The following is a 21,893-nucleotide window of genomic DNA, read 5'->3' as shown; positions in this document are numbered from 1 at the left end:
AATCCTCAACAAAATACTAGCAAACAGAATCCAACAACACATTAAAAGGATCATACACCACGATCAAGTGGGATTTATCCCAGGGATGCAAGGATTCTTCAATATACGCAAATCAATCAATGTGATACACCATATTAACAAATTGAAGAAGAAAAACCATATGATCATCTCAATAGATGCAGAAAAAGCTTTTGACAAAATTCAACACCCATTTCTGATAAAAACTCTCCAGAAAGTGGGCATAGAGGGAACCTACCTCAACATAATAAAGGCCATATATGACAAACCCACAGCAAACATCATTCTCAATGGTGAAAAACTGAAAGCATTTCCTCTAAGATCAGGAACGAGACAAGGATGTCCACTCTCACCACTATTATTCAACATAGTTCTGGAAGTCCTAGCCACGGCAATCAGAGAAGAAAAAGAAATAAAAGGAATACAAATTGGAAAAGAAGAAGTAAAACTGTCACTGTTTGCGGATGACATGATACTATACATAGAGAATCCTAAAACTGCCACCAGAAAACTGCTAGAGCTAATTAATGAATATGGTAAAGTTGCAGGTTACAAAATTAATGCACAGAAATCTCTTGCATTCCTATACACTAATGATGAAAAATCTGAAAGAGAAATTATGGAAACACTCCCATTTACCATTGCAACAAAAAGAATAAAATATCTAGGAATAAACCTACCTAGGGAGACAAAAGACCTGTATGCAGAAAACTATAAGACACTGATGAAAGAAATTAAAGATGATACCAACAGATGGAGAGATATACCATGTTCTTGGATTGGAAGAATCAACATTGTGAAAATGAGTATACTACCCAAAGCAATCTACAGATTCAATGCAATCCCTATCAAATTACCAATGGCATTTTTTACGGAGCTAGAACAAATCATCTTAAAATTTGTATGGAGACACAAAAGACCCCGAATAGCCAAAGCAGTCTTGAGGCAAAAAAATGGAGCTGGAGGAATCAGACTCCCTGACTTCAGACTATACTACAAAGCTACAGTAATCAAGACAATATGGTACTGGCACAAAAACAGAAACATAGATCAATGGAACAAGATAGAAAGCCCAGAGATTAACCCACGCACCTATGGTCAACTAATCTATGACAAAGGAGGCAAAGATATACAATGGAGAAAAGACAGTCTCTTCAATAAGTGGTGCTGGGAAAACTGGACAGCCACATGTAAAAGAATGAAATTAGAATACTCCCTAACACCATACACAAAAATAAACTCAAAATGGATTAGAGACCTAAATGTAAGACTGGACACTATAAAACTCTTAGAGGAAAACATAGGAAGAACACTCTTTGACATAAATCACAGCAAGATCTTTTTCGATCCACCTCCTAGAGTAATGGAAATAAAAACAGAAATAAACAAGTGGGACCTAATGAAACTTCAAAGCTTTTGCACAGCAAAGGAAACCATAAACAAGACGAAAAGACAACCCTCAGAATGGGAGAAAATATTTGCAAATGAATCAACGGACAAAGGATTAATCTCCAAAATATATAAACAGCTCATTCAGCTCAATATCAAAGAAACAAACACCCCAATCCAAAAATGGGCAGAAGACCTAAATGGACATTTCTCCAAAGAAGACATACAGACGGCCACGAAGCACATGAAAAGATGCTCAACATCACTAATTATTAGAGAAATGCAAATCAAAACTACAATGAGGTATCACCTCACTCCTGTTAGAATGGGCATCATCAGAAAATCTACAAACAACAAATGCTGGAGAGGGTGTGGAGAAAAGGGAACCCTCTTGCATTGTTGGTGGGAATGTAAATTGATACAGCCACTATGGAGAACAATATGGAGGTTCCTTAAAAAACTAAAAATAGAATTACCATATGACCCAGCAATCCCACTACTGGGCATATACCCAGAGAAAACCGTAATTCAAAAAGACACGTGCACCCGAATGTTCATTGCAGCACTATTTACAATAGCCAGGTCATGGAAGCAACCTAAATGCCCATCAACAGACGAATGGCTAAAGAAGATGTGGTACATATATACAATGGAATATTACTCAGCCATAAAAAGGAACGAAATTGAGCCATTTGTTGAGAAGTGGATGGATCTAGAGACTGTCATACAGAGTGAAGTAAGTCAGAAAGAGAAAAACAAATATCGTATATTAATGCATGTATGTGGAACCTAGAAAAATGGTACAGATGAGCCAGATTGCAGGGCAGAAGTTGAGACACAGATGTAGAGAATGGACATATGGACACCAAGGGGGGAAAACTGCGATGAGGTGGGGATGGTGGTGTGCTGAATTGGGCGATTGGGATTGACATGTATACACTGATGTGTATAAAACTGATGCCTAATAAGAACCTGCAGTATAAAAAGACAAACAAAACAACTAATACTAAACTTTCATTGGGTTATTTGTATGGAAATATGTTAATATAAATGTTTCAGACATTACATGAAATTTCTAAAAATCTTATATTTGTATTTGTATGGAAATATGTATGGAAATATGTTAATATAAATGTTTCAGACATTACATGAAATTTCTAAAAATCTTATATTTGTAATTGTATGGAAATACGTATGGAAATATGTTAATATAAATGTTTCAGACATTACAGGAAACGTCTAAAAATCTTATATGTTCTGGTATAATGTTATAAGTAATAATCCTAGTTATTACTTTAAAATGTATATCTCAGAAATAACTAATTTTCTTGTCAACTGCATTATTATGAACTTTCATCAAATCTTTAACCATGGTCATTTTTAAGTCTTTTGTCATTTACAGACAGTTCTGGGTGTACTCTGATGATTTTGCAAATATGTTCCTATAAAAGGGTTTCATCTTCAAGAAATTCATGGAAAAGACTCTGACAAGTACAGGTTTCTGGTAACTGACTGTACTGCTGAACTGAATGAATAAGCATTTTCAGAACTCTAATGAAAAACTGATGAACTCATAAAAGTGCTAACAAAAGATCAAGATGAAAAAAAAAAAGAAATTAATTACATGGGACTGAGTGAACTGATGAGGATGAGTATAATTTTTGTGCCTTTCTGTCTGAATTAAAAAAAAAAAAAATCCCACAAGGACTCAGAGGAAAAGAATATACAAATCAATTTTCACTGCAAAGTAAAGGAGCTGTTACAGTGGAGGATTACTGGACTGAATGTCAATATTATGACATAGTATAACTGTGTTTCATGTTTGGTAATTGCAATCATTGTTGCTTTTGTTGTGGTCATCCATGTACAATGCTTGGTGTCAGTCTATTTATCTCTTGTAAAAATAAAATACAGTGTGTGTGTGTGGAAAAAAAAAAAAGAATGTAAGCCTCTTAAAATCTCTGTATATTTTGGCCCTTAGCTCATGTGAAATATACAGCAAATCTGTGATAAACGATACAAAGAAAACCAGTACAATACACTACTAAATAATCCCAGAATTGCCATAAACCTAAAGTGCTCAAAGATTTGTACTTTTAACCCTAACTTTAGCAAATTCTGGCCCCTATTGTTTTTATTATCTATTAAAGATGAAAAATACTAACCCCTCTCAACTGTCTAATGGTCTTAAATAGCCCAAACATAACGACACACGGCCCTTTGGAGCAAACAAAGTACTCCACCATCTGGAATAAAAACCACAGAGAGTGTGGAAGTGTATTCCTGAATCAGTACAAACATTCATATTGGAAATGGAAGAGCTATTGATACATTCCACTGGAAATTTTTTAAAGTGGTCTAAGGTTTTCTATCTGTAAAATACAGTTCAAAAAATAAGAGAGGGACTTCCTTGGTGGTCCAGTGGCTAATACTCCGCACTCCCAATGCAGGGGGCTCGGGATCGATCCCTGATCAGGGAACTAGATCCCACACGCCGCAAAGAAGATCCCTAACGCAGCAACTAAGACCCGGCGCAGCCAAATAAAATAGTAAGGCAGAAAGTTATGTTAACTGTTTATTCGCCACACTGGCAGTTCTCAAAGTATGATCTGGGAACCCCAGGGAAACTCAAAGACCCTTTCAAGGGATACATGAGGTCAAAAGTATTTTCATCATAATGCTATGATGTTACTTTCCTTTTTCACACTCATTCTTTCATGAGTATGAGTGGAGTTTACTCATGAGTGTGATAGTACAACCTATTAAGTGCAGAAGCAGATACGAATCCAGCTGTCTTCTATTAAGGCAGACACTAAAGGGACTTGTGTATAAGGATGCCACTCTTCTTACTAAATTGAGTTTTGTTCTGGAAAACATGGGTATTTTTTATTAAATATGTTTCCATGTTTCTTTTTAACTAAATTTATAAATTTTTTTTTAATTTCTCAGTTTTAATTTCCAGTACAGTAAATATAACATATATACAGGCATACCTCATTTTATTGCACTCATTTTATTGTGCTTCATAGATACTGCATTTTTTTTTTTTTTTTTTTTTAACAAATTGAAGGTTTGTAGCAACCCCGCATCAAGCAAATCTATCGGCACCATTTTTCCAACAGGATTTGCTCACTTCATGTCTCTGTATCACATTTTGGTAATTTTTGCAATATTTCAATTTTTTTCAGTTATTATGTTTGTTATGGTTATCTATGATGAGTGATCTTTGATGTTACTATTGTAACAGATTACAATAAAGATGTAAAAGATTACAACTCACGGAAGGCTAATATGATGGTTAGCATTTTTTAGCAATAGGTATTTTTTTACCTAAGGTATGTACATTTTTCTCAGACCTAATGCTATTGTACACTCACTGGACTACAGTAGAGTGTAAACGTAAATTTTATATGCACTGGGAAAACCGAAAAATTAATGTGACTCACTTTATTGGTGATATTCACTTTATTGCAGTGGTCTGGAACTGAAACTACTGTATCTCTGAGATGTATGTGTATAGCTGACAAAAACAAAAACTCAGGGTCAGCTTGGGAACCGACACCAATTTAGGAGTAGAATTTAATGAAATTAAATATGAGTAAAGAATTTTATTCTAACTGGTGCATATCTACATGCACATGATTTTAAGTTAGAAGATACCGGGCTGGGGTTGGTCAGAGAGGGAAATGGACCAATTACCTTGTGTGACTTTGAGTTTTCATACCAAACCAAAAGTGCAAGCTTCAGTACAAACAATCTAATCCATAGGTGAACTAAATCATAGATTGTGCTTAATTCAATAATGCTTCAGCTTGTGCACTGAGAAAGGATTAATGAGCAAGCATCTTATGAATATACCAAACCTCCACCCTCACCCCCCAAAAAAACAACAGAAAGAAAATGAAGGAGAGAAAAAAACAAAAAACAAAAAAACCTGAGCAGGTGAGAGGGCAGACAAAGGATTGATGATGTTCAGAAACTTCAGTGGGTGGACTTCCCTAGTGGCACAGTGGTTAAGAATCCGCCTGCCAATGCAGGGGACACGGGTTCGAGCCCTGGTCTGGGAAGATCCCACATGCTGTGGAACAACTAAGCCCGTGCGCCACAACTACTGAGCCTGTGCTCTAAAGCCCACGAGCCACAACTACTGAGCCCATGTACCACAACTACTGAAGCCCACGCGCTCTAGGGCCCGTGCTCCACAACAAAGAGAAACCACTGCAATGAGAAGCCTGCGCACTGCAACAAAGCATAGCCCCCGCTCACCACAACTAGAGAAAGCCCGCGCGCAGCAGCGAAGACCCAACACAGCCAAAAATAAGTAAATAAATTAATTAATTTAAAAAAAAAAAGAAACTTCAGTGGGTTTCTGAACTCAGTATCCATACAGACAGACTTCCATTCCCAGCCACTCATTAATATACACCAAGAAATCTACTTTTTCTGTTCTCACTGCTTACCTCCAGCTAAGAGTCAGAAAGCTAATGCATTTTTCCCATTTCCCCACAGGGCAGTCCAGATGCAGAGAACACCATGCAATGCCTCTAAGAGACACTTAGTAACATTCAGACATTTGTCTGAAATTTGTAAATGTTGTGGTAACTGTTATATTCCCAGGTGTTGAGCTCATAATTTGAAATCAGCCTATAGAACAAAGGTGACCTTTGCTTCATTTGAAATTAAAAGAACTATATTCATTATGTCCCCCCACTATTTCCGGTATATATATTTGAGCATTAGTGTATATAGCTCTATATTAAGTATTAGAGGAATTAAAATGTATACAACAATGCCCACAGCCTCAAGATTATTCATTAAAAGTTCAAACAATTAAATAAAAACAAAAGATGTCACCAATTATCTCTCAAATGCATGACAGCCAATGAGTGCCTTTAGCTCAGAAGACATGACAGAATCATTGGGGAATTCTTCAGAATAGGGTCTTAAACTAGTCCTTAAGGGTCATTTTTCTAAACCAAATTATTTAATCCTAAATATAAAAAAGAAGCCTGGCCCACCAAAAACATTACTTTGGTAAAGTACTTTAAAATAAAGTACATAACTGCCATTTCTCAAAATAATGTTCACCCTGAACGTTGATCTTTTCAAACTATTGAATAATGTCACTAGAAATACTGGAGAAGTCCAATGTGAACATTTTTCCCAGAAAAAATGTCACTTTTCAAATTATGGTTTAATGAAGATTCGGCTTCAAGGATAGTCATCCCAGGACTGGTTTTTGTTTTTTGTTTTTTGTTTTTGGCCACACCACACGGCATGTGGGATCTTAGTTCCCCGACCAGGGATCGAACCCAAGCCCCCTGCAGTGGAAGGGGGACTCTCAACCACTGGACTGCCAGGGAAGTCCATCCCAGGACTGTTTTTAATAGTAAAAAATTGGTTACCACCAAAAAAAATGTATGTTAAAATCATCAATGGAATACAATAGAGCTATTAAAAATGACAGTAAAATATGTATTTACATGGAGAGATAGTCACTCCATTTCAGGTGAAAAAACTAATCAGTATGTAGAATTATCCCATGTTGTAAACAAATACAAATGTACTTAGAGATACAAATTATCAGTTGAAGCTGATTATGAATGATAGAATTTATGGATAATTTTTATGTTCTTTATAGTACTTATAAGAATTTTAAAGTGCCCACAGTGCACACATATCAATTCTGTGAAGAGGAAAAAAAGTATATCATTTTAAAAACACTAATTCTATATTCCTGACTGATCAATGCCTTCCTCTACCTTGGCAGGTTAGAAGACATCTAAAGATGTTTTTAAGTTCTTCTCACCCATAGTCAGTGGATGATAGAAATTGTTACAAGACGGCTTCCCTGGTGGCACAGTGGTTGGGAGTCTGCCTTCCGGTGCAGGAGACATGGGTTCGAGCCCTGGTCCAGGAAGATCCCACATGCTGTGGAGCAACTAAGCCCGTGCACCACAACTACTGAGCCTGTGCTCTAGAGCCTGCGAGCCACAACTACTGAGCCCGTGGAGCCCGTGTGCCACAACTACTGAAGCCCGAGCGCCCTGGAGCCCGTGCTCTGCAACAGGAAAAACCACCGCCATGAGAAGCCCGTGCACCGCAACTAGAGAAAGCCCACACACAGCCACGAAGACCCAACGCAGCCAAAAATAAATAAAAATTAGTTAATTTTAAAAAAAATTGTTACAAGATAAACTTTTGCCCAAGGGTTAAAACTCTGCTAGAAAAAACAAAACAAAACAAAACTCTCTCATGAGTTTAATTAAATCTACAGCTGATAAGCATCAGGCTTCTCAGGCAACTTGCAACACTTCCGGAGCCAAGAAAATAAAACTATTAAAACAACATTTTTCAACAAGGAAAAGGACTTCGGGGACTTTGAAGAAATGTGCTCTGGGAAGGTGTTACACATTCGAATCCCAAACAAAATAATCTTGACATGAGTCTGAGCGAAAACCCAGGGATGGTACAAAAGCCAAGCCTGTCAGCAGAGTTCTAACTTGTGGTCCATGCTCCTTACGAATCAGGGAAGGCAGCAATAACAGACCTAAGCTGTTTTAAATATTGAAGGGGAAAAAGCTGATGAAAAATAGGTTGTGCGCAGTAAGGACTCATACGGTAACTGAAACAAAGGTTAATCCTTTGCATTTGGCTTAAATGTTATTACCACACCCACCCCTCCTACTGGTTAGAAAATACTGCGTCTGGTTAAAAAAATGTTAAGGGGCAGCAATACTTAATTTATACAGCTTGCTGGACAAAATCGTTCATGAGGGATCCATCCAAGAAAATAAATAAATAAATGGGTCCATAATAGTGTCAAGGTTGGGAAGCAGGACCGGAGGGAATCCACCGCACCACCCAAGACCCATGACACCCAAGACCCATGACACCCAAGACCCATGACACCCAAGACCAATGACACCTCGTGGTGCCCCGAGGATGGCAAGGCAGTAGGCAGGGCTTCAGGTGGTATGCGAGCTGGGAAAGGGCCAGCGTGGCCAAGTGGCCGCTGTCAGCACCGACCTGATGACCAGGGACACAGAGAGAGGAGGAGAGGCAGGGCTTCAACGACAGGCCCCTGCAATTCCCATCTGAGCACCTGGATATTTAAAAAAATAAACACCAGCTGCTGTAGTCTGAGTTGCCAATTCTTCTTTTCTTCCCATTTGCTGCTGCACTGAATCACCAGCCCAGCTCTGGACACCTGGTTCTAACGACCAGGCAGCATGGCCCCATTATTAATAACCACAGGGCAGGGTGCCAGGAGGCCATCTAATCTGGCTCTTTGGCTCTATTCTAAACCCTACTTAACGGGGTAAAGGCTAAAATAATCGCTTGGTTTTTCCCAAACATATATTTTAGGCTATAATATCCTCATAGGCTATTTATTTGCAACAAAATACTGTGGCTATTTCCTCTTCTGTATTAAAACAAAAACAAAACCAAAACAAACAACAACAAAAAACCCACTTAATAGTTCTTTCTAAAGTAATACCAGTTTGGTTCCCTCCGTCCCCTGACATCCTCTTACGAGCTATTCCTATTCAGCGTCCCTTAAAATCTGCTTCCTACTAAGCATTTATTTTCTATCTCTTATTTTTGCCAGTTGTGTGTTCTAAACGTAACTTGTCAACGTTCACCTTTTCAAAAAGGTAAAGAATGACTATTAGTACACAGTGGCCAACCACTTAAATATAGCAATTCAATCATTCACTGCACTTTTATTTAAAAAATCAATTTATCACTTGAGATTTTTTTTCCCCTCCTATGCTTATATGAAAAAGGTTATCTGGTAGAAAGGCACTCTTCTTCAATAGCTTAAATGTCTGTCTGTCAACTCCCTGAAAGGACAGTAGAGTGCACGAATCACTTCAGTCCCCTCAGCTTGGCAAATAATTGATCTCTCTGCCAGCCCCACAGCCCTGCAATGATTCATTACACAGCCCAGCCAGCCAGCAAGGCTCTACTAGACCCGACTAGTCCAAGACGCCGAGGCACGCACTCCCCAAGACAGCCCTGCAGGAGCCCATGAGGCCGAGGACCAGCAAACGAAGGCCACTCTGAGCACCACTGGCCTTGCTGGCCCTCGAAGTTGAAACATTCCCATTCAGACTTGATTGTGCTTAAGTAAGAAGTAAGAACTTAGGTAACAGAACTCCCAAAGTAATTTTTAAAAGTACTGTCTCGGGCTTCCCTGGTGGCGCAGTGGTTAAGAATCTGCCTGCCAATGCAGGGGACACGGGTTCGAGCTCTGGTCTGGGAAGATCCCACATGCCGCGGAGCAACTGGGCCCGTGAGCCACAACTACTGAGCCTGCGCGTCTGGAGCCTGTGCTCCGCAACAAGAGAGGCCGCGACGGTGAGAGGCCCGCGCACCGCGATGAAGAGTGGCCCCCGCTTGCCGCAACTGGAGAAAGCCCCCGCACAGAAACAAAGACCCAACACAGCCAAAAATAAATATAAATAAATAAATAAATTTATTTAAAAAAAAAAAAAAGTACTGTCTCATAAAACCTGACTCAGGACTTGGGCCCCATTATCCAGAATTCCTCATTCTATTTCCTCATGTCTAAGTAGCTGTTAATAGTAAAACACATGATCTATTTATTAACTTTAGAAAAACATCACTACCTAAAATGTACAGATTGGTTTTAAGATTTACAGGGTTTCCAAAAACATTAAAAAGGGGGGGGGGGGCAAGCAATTTGAAGTTAGGAAAAGATGCTAATTTTGAAAATATCTGGACTGCTAAACATAGGAAATGCACATATATTAAGAAAGTTAATTTTTTAAAAGTCTATTATACTCAGTAGAACTATTTTTAAAAGCTTTGAAAAGCATCCTTTCATACAAAACTTGATGTGCTAATTTGCCCTTACGGAATTTAAAGACACCTAGAGATTAGGCTTTATTAGTTTCCTTTGAGTAATTAAATACATTACACACTCTCTTCTGTGGCATTTTGTTTATGAGGATATGATGCCTTTTTATTAACGAAAAATTTCACACAACAAATGGTCAGGTTCAATGATTCAGCCATGGTCACTAGGATCACGGGACAGTATGAGATTCTCAAGTAACTTAAGTTCTCTCTGGGCCTCATTTTCTTTTTATAAACATGGATAACAGATGCTTATATGTAGGTATACATGGCAGGGACTGTACAGAGCTCTACAGATGTAACTCGGTGGTATCATTATTTTTTCTCATAAATAAGCATAGGAAGAAAATACAGGTAAGCATTTAAATTTTACAGTCATTTAAAGAAAACTAACTCAGAAATAGTATAACAAAGAAAGCACAATGGATTCACATTCCTCACTGGAAAAAGAGCAATTAAGCAAGTACTTTAATTTCCCTAAATTTCCAGTGGATTACATCTGCTTCAGAAGTAAGGTAAACACAGCGCAATGGTGTGTTTATTATTCACTAAGCACTTTTCAGGCAACACATTCTGAAGTCTTTTTTAAACAGACTACTCCTCAGATAATATTCACCTGACTGGCTACCGGCTGAAAAGAGGAGTGACTCAAGTTTTAAACCAATTTCCCACTGATGTAATTGAACAAGAGCACAGCAAAGAGATGTGTCAACTATTTCTACTTTTCAGTTTGACCCCATGTAAAGCTCTCAGTTATGTGAGTACTAAGTTATGGAAAGCGTACGGACTGAGTGAGCATTTGCAGGGCACCAAGTTGTAAGAGTTACATCTGGGTCCCCTCCTGCCCCCCTCCAACATGGATAAGGACCTAATGGTTTGGTGGTTTTCTCGACTGAGAAAGTCAAAGCTACCCAAACCTAACTTTTAATTTACTGTGGAAAATAACGTTAATAGCATAAATCAATGCCACTGGACCAAAGGAAATACACACTTAAAAATAACAAGAATGGATTGATGGATAGGCAAATGATTAAGCAAATATAGCAAAATGTGCATTGCAGAATCTAGACGGTGGGCACATACGGGTGCTAAGTATATAATGGTTTCAACTTTTCTGGATATTTGAAAATTTTCATAATAAAGTACTGGGGGAATTCAAAATTGTAATCACAATAAAGGAGACAGCAGGCCCCACTGGGAATAACCTCAGCCTGGAAGGAAAGAACACTGGTTCTCAGCCTAACCCCAGTAACTCACAAAGTTTAAAACTGTAAAGGGTCTTGGGAATCCTCCAGGACAGGTAAAATACATGGTTTTGAGTCTGTGAAAAATTAGAAAAATACGAGCATAGCATTTTCAAAAAACTAAAAACTGTTCTTTTTGCTGAGATTATATGCCTCTACATTTCTGATTTAAAATATCCTTTATTTCATGAACCATTGATGGTAGTAAATAAGAAATTTGGTTTTTTTATGTCCCTACTTAGCAGTCAAATCTGATCACCCTTGATATCTGATCAATTTCCTCATCTCCTACCTTTGATGTATAACTCCTTGACCTACCTTCAGCAAGAATCCCCCTACCCTTGACGTTTCCTCTTAGTAATTTTCCATCCACTGACCTCATCACTCTGTTCTTGGGTTATAAATTTCCATCTGTCTTTGCTGTAGTTGGAGTTGAGTCTGATCTCTCTCCCCTAATACAATGCCCCTACTGCAATAGTCTTGAATAAAGTCTTTCTTACCTTTTTAACAAGTGTCAGGATAATTTTTTCTTTATTCATACCTTTATACAGGTATGTATAAAGGTCTTGCGACCTTCAGGTACAGAGAGCTTCGCAGCTAATCATAATGCTTGCTGAAAAGAACAATTTGCTTCCCTAGTGTGACTTAAAGGTTCCAAATACTGAGATTTGAAATTGCCCAGAAGCATTAAGACATTAAAAACAAAACAAACAACTTCCCCCACCCGCAGTGTTGGTCTCTTGTCATTTTAACAGTCCATGATTTCACTTCAATTTAATTTCAAAGAATGACACGAAAGGGGGAAAGACTATGCCATAAGATTTTCTTGAGGATGATTGTGTCTTATATTATGGACCCAGCATACGAATGAAATGATTTCATTGCTTGGATGAGAGAAGTAATGGAAGCAGATGAATGTTGTTTGTTTCCTGAGGGAGAATGGCATGAATTCAAGGGGGAAAAATATCAATCCTCTGTTCAAATTAGGCAAACCAGAGAAAATTATAAAGACACTGAATTTTTAAATTAACTTATTTTTAAAATTTTTTAATTAAGAAAACAAGTCCATTTACATGCATCAAAAAGAATAAAATAGGGGCTTCCCTGGTGGCGCAGTGGTTGAGAATCCGCCTGCCAATGCAGGGGACACGGGTTCAAGCCCTGGTCTGGGAAGATCCCACATGCCGCGGAGCAACTGGGCCCGTGAGCCACAACTACTGAGCCTGCGCGTCTGGAGCTGTGCTCCGCAACGACAGAGGCCGCGATAGTGAGAGGCCCGCGCACCGCGATGAAGAGTGGCCCCCGCTTGCCACAACTGGAGAAAGCCCTTGCACAGAAACGAAGACCCAACACAGCCATAAATAAAATAAATAAATAAAATTTAGAAAAAAAAAAAAAGAATAGGAATAAATTTAACCAAGGAGGTAAAAGACCTGCACACTGAAAACTATAAGACACTGATAAAATTAAGTTGAAGACACAAATAAATGAAAAGATATTCTATGATCATGAGTTGAAAGAGTATTGTTAAAATGTCCATACTGCTCAAAGCAATCTACAGTTTCAATGCAATTCCTATCAAAATTACAATGGCATCGTTCACAGAAATAGAACAAACAATCCCAAAATTTGTATGGAACCACAAGAGACCCCAAATAGCCAAAGCAATCTTTAACAAGAACAAAACTGGAGGCATCACACTTCCTGATTTAAAACTATATTATAAAGTGATAGTAAATCCAAACAGTATGGTATTGGCATGAAAACAGACACATAGATCAATGGAGCAGAACAGAGAGTCCAGAAATAAACTCATGCCTATATGGTAAATGAATTTACGACAAAGCAGCCAAGAACAAACAATGGGGAAAGGTCAGTCTCTTCAATAAGTGGTGTTGGGGAAAATGGACAGCACATGCAAAAGAAAAACTAAATTACTACCTTACATCATACATGAAATTAACTCAAAATGGATTAAAGACTTGAACGTAAAACCTGAACCCATAAAACTCCTAGAAAACATAGGCAGCAGGCTCCTTGACATCGATCTTGGTGATGAGTTTTTGGATTTGATACCAAAAGCAAAGGCAACAAGAGTAAAAATAAACAAGTGGAACTACATCACACTCAAAAGCTTCTGCACAGCAAAGGAAACCATCAACAAAATGAAAAGGCAATCTACCGAATGGGAGAAAATATTTGCAAATCACATATCTGATAAGCGGTTTATAGTCAAAATATATAAAGAACTCATATAAGTAAACAGAAAAAAAAAATCTAATTTTTAAAATGAGTGGAGGATACAAATAGACATTTTGCCAAAGACATATAGATGGCCAATAGGTACTTCCCTCACTAATCATGAGGGAAGTGCAAATCAAAACCACAATAAAATACCACCTCACACCTCTTAGAATGGCTATTATCAAAAAGATGAGAAATAACAAGTGTCAATAAAGATGTGGAAAAAAAGGAACCTTTGTGCATTATTGATGGGAAGGTAAATTAGTGTAGCCAATATGGAAAACAGTACGGAGATCTCTCAAAAAATTAAAAATAGAACTATCATATGATCTAGCAATTCCACTTCTAGGTATTTATCTGAAGGAAACAAAAATACTAACTCAAAAAGATATCTGCATTACCAAGTTCATTGCAACATTATTTACAGCAGCCAAGACATGGAAACCTAAGTGTCCATCAATGGATGAATTAAAAAAATATGAGAGAGAGAGATATATATGTATATTCCATATATATATTGGAATATTATTCAGCCATAAAAAAGAAGGAAATCCTGCCATTTACAACAACATGAATGGACCTTAAGGGCATTATGCTAAGTGAAATAACTCAGAGAAAGACAAATATCATATGATCTCACTTATATCTGGAATCTTAAAGAAGAAAAAAACTGGCCACTCTCGCCTTCTGAGATGGCCCACACTCTGTCTGTGGAGTGTGTTTCTCTCTAAATAAATCCGCTTCTTACCTAAAAAAAAGAAAAGAAAAGAAGAAAACAACCGAACTCACAGACACAGAATTGTACAAACTTCCAGTTATCAAATAAGTAAGTCCTGGGGATGTAATGTACAGCATGGTGACTATAGTTAATAATACTGTATTGTATATTTGAAAGTTGCTAAAAGTTCTCATCACAAGAAAAAAAAACTGTATCTGTGTGTGGTGATGGGTGTTAACTAGACTTATTGTGGTGATTATTTCACAATACATGCATATATTGAATCATTATGTTGTACACTTGAAACTAGTATGTTATATGTCAATTATATCTCAAATTTCTAAATTATCTTCAATAATATTATACATTTTTAGAAAACAGTTCTATTATGCAGTCAGTTTTAAGTTATCCGTCGGTATGGATGTAACTATTGATATAATAAGGAAGCACCGTGTGGTGGGGCAAAATCAGAGACGATGTCTATGTAACTGGGGCTGCAACATAGGATAAACACAACCCCTCACGATAATTAAATCCTCTGCCTGAAGCATCACTAGTCTTTGAAGGAAGCTGATCCATGTTCCTAAGAAAAGGGACAGCCCAGGAGCTCCACCCCAGAGGGGATGACTTCATTATAATCTGAAAAATGGAGGAGAGCTTAGCCACCTGCTTTAAAATAGGAAATTAATACCTTCTGCAGGTTAGTAGAAAGGTAGATGAAATATTTTAGGCTACTCTGCACGGATCTGCAGGAAAGTGCTATGGAGAGCTCTGTTAAGGGAAAGCCCCCCAACACCACACCCCATTCATTTCTTTTCCTTCTTATCCAACAAGAAGTGGAGAACCTCAAGGTTCTTCAGTTGCAAAAGTCAAAGAGGGAGTTCCCAGGGAGGAGCTCTGCTACCAGGTGTAAGAGGGGTGGGTGTGCTAGAGGAGGCCAGAAGGGAAAAACAAAGGGCAGGGGATTTCTGAGCTTTGCGGCCAGGGAGAAATAGGGTTTCTCTGCTATCAACAATACACAGCCAACTAATGCGATTTATTCGTAATTGCTAATTAGTGCCAATGACTGGGGAGATGGAAGAGCCTACAGATTCCAAAATAAATCCAAATACTTGTGGGCCGTTTGCTGGATTTAAATAAGGTTAAATTTCAACAAAATTTTCACAATCTTGAACTTCGTGAGACATAAAGAACTTATATAATGCACATTTAACAGAAACTCTCAAAGTAGCTTTGTTTAAATACCCATGTCTGGGGCACTTTTATAAGACAGGTAATAGGAAAAAAAATGCATAGTTACAGCTATAATCTAAATAAGATAATACTATAATTATGATTTATTCTTTCTGTACAAGCAAAGAAATCATCACTGATAAAACTTGAATATGATGCTTTCATATACAGAACACTGCACATTCTCTGGCGTTATCTACTGCCGTAGTTTCAGGCACAAACTCCACATCCACTACATCCAACTGACCAACAGCAGGAAAGAGGTTGGGTAAAAGGTCAAGAAGAAGAAAAGTCAAAATGCACTTCTAACCCATTAAAAACTGAACTGACTTCCGGGTCCTTGAAGCACTTGGGTGGTTATTTAAACTTGTGGAAAAGAAAGGAAGCAGCTACCATGTGAGGTCTCTGGGTCAGACTATTGTTTCCCATGGGCTCTCTCTGAGGGGGTCTAACAGGCTAAGTCAGTGATTCAACACCAAACTAAAAAATAAAACTTGCTAATCAATGTTTTTGGAAAGATTTTAGCTCCATGGATGTTATCTGTAACTACAATGCTTTACAACCTAGCATACAGCCCTGAATCAAATGGCTAAACTTCTCAGCCACAATAGGAGGCTTTCTGAGGAACCAGGAAATTCCACCTCGCACAATGCCAATAAATACTGAATAAATGAGGGACTTCTGTTTCTGGATCCCCAAATCTTACAGGGATCACTTAAGCTAATTCTCTAAGTTCTATAACCTACAGAGTATCTCCTTCTGAAAGGGATTAACAGTAAGTTGCAAAAAATAGACCATTTCACCTTTTTTTTCCCCTACCATCCAAAAGTTCAACAACACTAGAGTTCAACTCTCCTCTAACTCTTCAGTCACCAAGTGATGCTAATTCTTCCCCACCAGGAAGGCTTAGAAAGTAGCTCACTTTCTGGAAAGGTAAACAAACCGCTTCTGATTCAGGCTGTGACTCTGAGCACCCCTCTGATCCCCACTCTGAGCAATCTTCCTACCAATTCTATCCATCTAAGGTACGTTCCAGAACAAAGAGAATTCCTCCTCCCAGTAGATCCTGCGCAGTATTACCGGTAGTGGCCTCTGCCCATAACCACAGTTCCTACTTGTCTGTCTCTCGCCTTCCCTATTTCAGCCATTTTGATCATTCAGGATGTATTTTTGCAGGAAGATAAACTATAGTTCAAAGTTTGAGGAAGTGGTACAGTACAACCTCTGACGGAGGGAAGTGACAAGACAACATTTGTATACAGGTCTTTGCTTGAATTAACAAGTATGTATACTTTTATAACTAGCTTTAATAATTAAACATCTTACAGTGGCCTTTCTAACCTACAACTGAACCTCCCTCATGTCCTAGTCTAGGGTAAGATAAGCTTCTTAGAGATAAGGAAACTGACTACCCCTCCCACACGGCTCATTTCAGATTCCCTTATATTCTTTACAGCCCTTGGCACATCGTGTGCTTGTCATAGGATCCAAACATTTGAAACGGGTTGCTTTTTCCCCCTTTCCTTTCCTTCCTGCTAACTGAGGTACTCCTTTTACGTGTCCAAGTAGCTTCCACATTCTGTGTTTTAACATCTTTCTTCTTATCTCTCTGCCCTTCAGATAGGTGCCCTTGCCCTGGGGAACCCACTGGAGTGACAATGGGCCCTACACATTTAGGTTTTCGACAGGCACGAGGTCCCCCACCTACAGAATTGTAGGACAACGTATGCCTCCAAGTTGCCTTTGGCCTTGCAAAGGTCCAAAGGGTCGTTTAAACTTTTTTTTTTTTTTCAATAGGAAACAGTACTTGGTGTTTTGGCAGGGACTTTTCCCTCACACAGGTGTTTTTGCTTTAGCTTTCTCCTTAAACGCATAATATTTTCTACCTCCCCAACCTCACCGTTCTCTACCATGCTTTGCCCTTTACTATGTGTTAAATTTTATTGTTTTAGCACCCATCACTCTCACTTCTGTTTCCTCACTGTTTTTTCACACTCCAGTCATCTATCCCCATTTATATATATTTTCTATTTCAGCCGGTGGAGAAATGGTTGTATAATGAAAGGCAAAAGAAAAGAGAATTCAAGATTCTAGGAAGAGCGTCTCACAAACCAACCCTTGCCGGGGAACCCGGAGCGTCGGGAACCAGGCCTGCTCGGGGGTATCCGGGCCACCAGAACAGGGTCAGCATCGAAGCGCCCAGGCGTCGGGAGAGCTGATTGGTTCCCCGATGAACCAATCAGCGGGCGAGGCTGTGACCGGTAAGGGAGGGCCAAGATTATAGAGCGGATGGAGTTAAAGGAAAAGGGGCAGGTGTGCCAGGCACCAAGGGTTTGCGTGCACTTTTGCACACCCACCTGGTCATTATTAATCCCGGAACTCTGGTCTGCTAAATTCCACCTTCCGAGTTACCCAGTTTTTCATAACGCTGAATAGGGGAAGAAACATTACCCTATCGTTCATAAGACGGTCATCAATGGTCAATGGAAGAGTAGCCGTAGGGTTGGGGGAAGGTCATTAAAATCCTTCCTCTCTCCTTTCCCAGTTCCACTCCAGGTGGTCAACCTAACTCAATCGGTTCTTGAAATAGTAGATCACTCAAACTCTCGCTTAATCGCCAAAACTGATTACCAAAATGCTATCATTATAGACACCTGGAAGAAGTTTCCCCCTCCCCAAGGACTGGGGGAAATAGTACTGGCATTTACTAAAGGCGCAGGGTTTTCCCACCTGCTAAAGGAGAAGCGAATGAGCTCTTAGGCTGAAATCAGAGAAGCTGAGACCTTCTGAACTGTGCAACCAAGCACGGGACCGCGGCCGCTCCCAGGGCTCCGACAACCGCCCCACCCCGCAAACCCTGGCGCAGGGACAGTTCCTCCAAGCTCTACCCCACAAACTTCACGCGGAGGCACAAAGATTTGGGGGGAATGGGAGCACGGATACCAGATTTCCCTGCTGTGTTTCAAACTTAAGCAGAGCTGTTCCACGCTCTTTCTTCCAAGTGTCACAGCCACCAGATTCACAGCCGCGTCCAGCCTTAGCTTTCCCACGGTCCAGCGCTGCCACCCACCCATCTACCACCCAAACCCGGGCTGGAGACGCCGCGCCCTCGCGGTTGGGGGAAAGGGGAGTAGGAGAAAAGAGAAATGGGCAGCGTCAGTAAAGAAGTGCCCGCCGAGGCCTGGACGCTAGCAGCCAGCGGAGGGCCCTGGGGCCGAGGAACAAGGAGAGAGGAGGGCTGGAAGCGTGCAGGGAAGGGCCGCGAGGAGAGCAGGGGCGCCGCCGGTGTCGCTGCACTCACTCTGCGTAGCCAGTGGCCCAGGGCAGCCGCCGGGTCTCCTTGAGAATGAGGATGGGGCGGGCGATGTGGTCGGCGCTGCACTCCACCTCGTCCTGAGACAGCCCCAGGAACTCGGGTCGCCCGTAGGGGAAGCGCAGGGGCAGGTCCGAGCCTCCGCAGCCGCCGCCGCCGCCGTGCTCGGAGCCTGAGCTGCCAGCCATGATGCCGCCCATGAAATTGGCCACGGCAGATTTCACTCGAGTGAGCATATTACTCCGGCGCCCGGCAGCAGCGGTGCGAGCAGTGGGCGGCGGCTGGGGCCGGGCGAGGCGCAGCGCGGGGCATGCAGGCTACGGCGGGCGCACGGGCAGCCGGGCCGGTGGGCGCGCCGCGCTGCTCCCAGAGCCTAGTGCTGCAGGGGGCCGAGCTCCGGCCTCCCGCGCTCCGTGCCGCCGCCGCCGCCGCCCCCTCCCCCCGCTACACTTCCGCAATGGAGCGGCATGGAGCGGGCCGGCCGGGCCGGGGGAGATGCCGCGCGCTCCGGGAGCGGCTGGGCGGCCGCAGCTTCAGCAGGTCCCTTCCCCGCCCGCTGCGCTCGACTCCTGCGTGAGCGGAACTGAGCCCACCCGGCAAGCCCGCGGAGCCGGAGCGGCTGCTGCCAAGGCTACCGCCGCCGTCGAGTCATGTGATAATCCGGCCGCAAGGGCTCCAGCGGCTGCGGGGCTGTAGCTCAGCCCCTCCCCTGCCGGCCCGAGCCAGGCTCGCACCCGGACCGTGACCTCCTGGGGAGGAGGAGCCAGGCCGGGTCTGTACCTGGCGGAGAGGATGGGGGCGCTGTGAGCTGGTGGCGGTACAGGTGTTAGGGGAGGTCACGTGGAGCCGGGCCTCCGGGAAAAGCCAGTTGAGGAATCCACTCGAGGAGAAATGCTGCCTACGCCTTCGAGAAAGGAAACTTCGGGAGCTGAAAAGGGAGACAGGTGGAATCCCGGTGGGACGGCTCCAAGTCCTGTAGTGGAAAGAGGAACACCTGGTGTGAGAGATTTCGGAGCTTTCAAGAAACAAAAAGCAACAACCCACAGTGGTTGCACAAAAATCATTAAAAGTTTTTCCCTAGGCATTTCTAAAATTCCTTTTCTTTTTCTTTCATTACCACCACACGCATCATTATCTGCGGAGCAGACCCTGTTTCGAACCCAGAATAAGCTTAATGGCGAAGAAAACGAAAGAGCTCTAAGAAATCAGAAGCAAGCACCATTTTACCTAGTGCTTAACTGCTTAATAGATTTATACAAGCATTTTCCTTCAACATAGCAGCAAAACCAAAGTATCTTTTCAAAGCTGACCCTTGATACACTTAATGCAGCCTTTTCTTAATTCGAAACATTGTTATAAAATTAGGGGCACTTTAAAACTGAAGGAATTTAAATAGAACAAAGCAACTCAAATGCTAAAGTAAAAGTGAATAAATGTCTGCAAACGATAAAAGTTTGCGTTGACCTTGTATTAAAACAAAACAAATGTTTGTGAAAAACCGATAAATGTGCTTCATTAGGGGGGGTAACATTTGTTAAATACTGGCTTAAAAATTGTTTTTCGCAAGAGAGCTGTATCCTGTTCATGTTTACTTATTCTGTATCCTGTTCCTATGTTTACCTACCACGTAATTTGCCAGGATTCTGTGTTACTTGTGGAGTTAAGCGCTGAATGGCTCACTTGGAATTCAGGAGGGAATACAGGCCCCCTTATGGAGGGGGTGGGGGCGGCGGGGAGCAGCCCAGGTTTTGGATGGGAAGATAATTCTTTGAAAAGGAATTAGAATCCTGGCTTTTAGGGGAGGCCTGGGTAAACTTCATTGATCCCCCCTTATTCAGTATCTATAATATTTTTTAAGGCATTTTCCCCTTTGGCTTTTTCATGAATAGGTACTCTGGTTTACTATGCACCAAATGGTTATGTAAAAAAAACAACATTCAACCTTTCAGTGAAATACCATTCCTGTCAATGAGTTCTTTTATTACTTTTCACAAAACAGAAATGTAATTTTATCTTGGCCCCCTTTCCCTAATTTTAAAATTGGGGGGCAGGATTCTAAAAGATGCAAAATCTAAACAAGTCTTCTCAACCTTTGCTTTGCTAATTATAAACTGCTTCTGAATGGGAAATCTCAATATAGTGATTAAACAACCAACCAACCACAAGCCCTGGCATCCACTGAGTCTCAGAGAAATTTAGAATCCCCTTCTCAAGCTTTTGTTGTAGAACGATTACCTTTTAACAACGTCCTATGGATACTTCAGTAATAAACCTCTACTGAGATGAATTTACTATGTTCTTCCCTTCATTTCACCTTAGGGCAAGGCTTTAGTATTTACTAGAAAAAGGATTTATTTTTCAACTTAAAAGTAGTACCCAATCATGGTCAATAAAATTCAATAGTACAGAACTGTAAATGAAGAAAGTAAAAGACTCCAAAACATTTCCCCAGAGGATCACCACTGTTAATATTTTCTGTAGGCTTCCAAATTTTTTCTCAAATAGGATATTTAGCATAATAAAATTTGGTAATATTAGCCATATTTGTGAACCAACGTTTTGTAAGCAGTTATTTTACTGTTTCTCTGTAACCTCGTTATTATCTGTCATGGGAAAGTGTTGGCATATCTTTAACTTTGCACAGCAAACTTTGTTCTGCTAACAGGCAAAACAGGAATTCCATGCCTGTTCTCCTTTGACTATTTCTTTAGTATGTGTTCACGGCTAACTGATAAATCTACTGTCTTAGCTATACACCCACCTCTAAGGTCAATGTCCCATCCCAGGATTTTACAGAGAAATATTTTCCATGTAATTTACTCCTCAATTATGTCATTCATGAAGATCA

At 40.6% G+C, this 21,893-nt stretch overlaps 1 protein-coding gene across 3 annotated transcripts in view; it reads right to left on the bottom strand.

Moving 5' to 3' along the window:
* Window positions 1-20,408, bottom strand: part of PPM1H (protein phosphatase, Mg2+/Mn2+ dependent 1H) — a 275,326-nt gene extending 254,918 nt beyond the window's left edge. The window contains exon 1 of one of the 3 annotated variants that reach the window (XM_057556258.1): window positions 19,034-20,408. In XM_057556258.1, the coding sequence (XP_057412241.1) occupies window positions 19,034-19,281 (248 nt within the window). In that variant the 5' untranslated portion in view covers window positions 19,282-20,408. The remainder of the gene's footprint in view (window positions 1-19,033) is intronic. The other 2 variants (XM_057556257.1, XM_007179815.2) reach the window with 2 other exon arrangements.
* Window positions 20,409-21,893: the final 1,485 nt, after the last annotated feature.

This window comes from Balaenoptera acutorostrata, chromosome 11 (genome assembly GCF_949987535.1).
Source record: "Balaenoptera acutorostrata chromosome 11, mBalAcu1.1, whole genome shotgun sequence".
Lineage (NCBI taxonomy): Eukaryota > Metazoa > Chordata > Mammalia > Artiodactyla > Balaenopteridae > Balaenoptera > Balaenoptera acutorostrata.
Note: the sequence above shows the minus strand (reverse complement) of the source record. Positions and strands in the feature narration are given on the sequence as shown.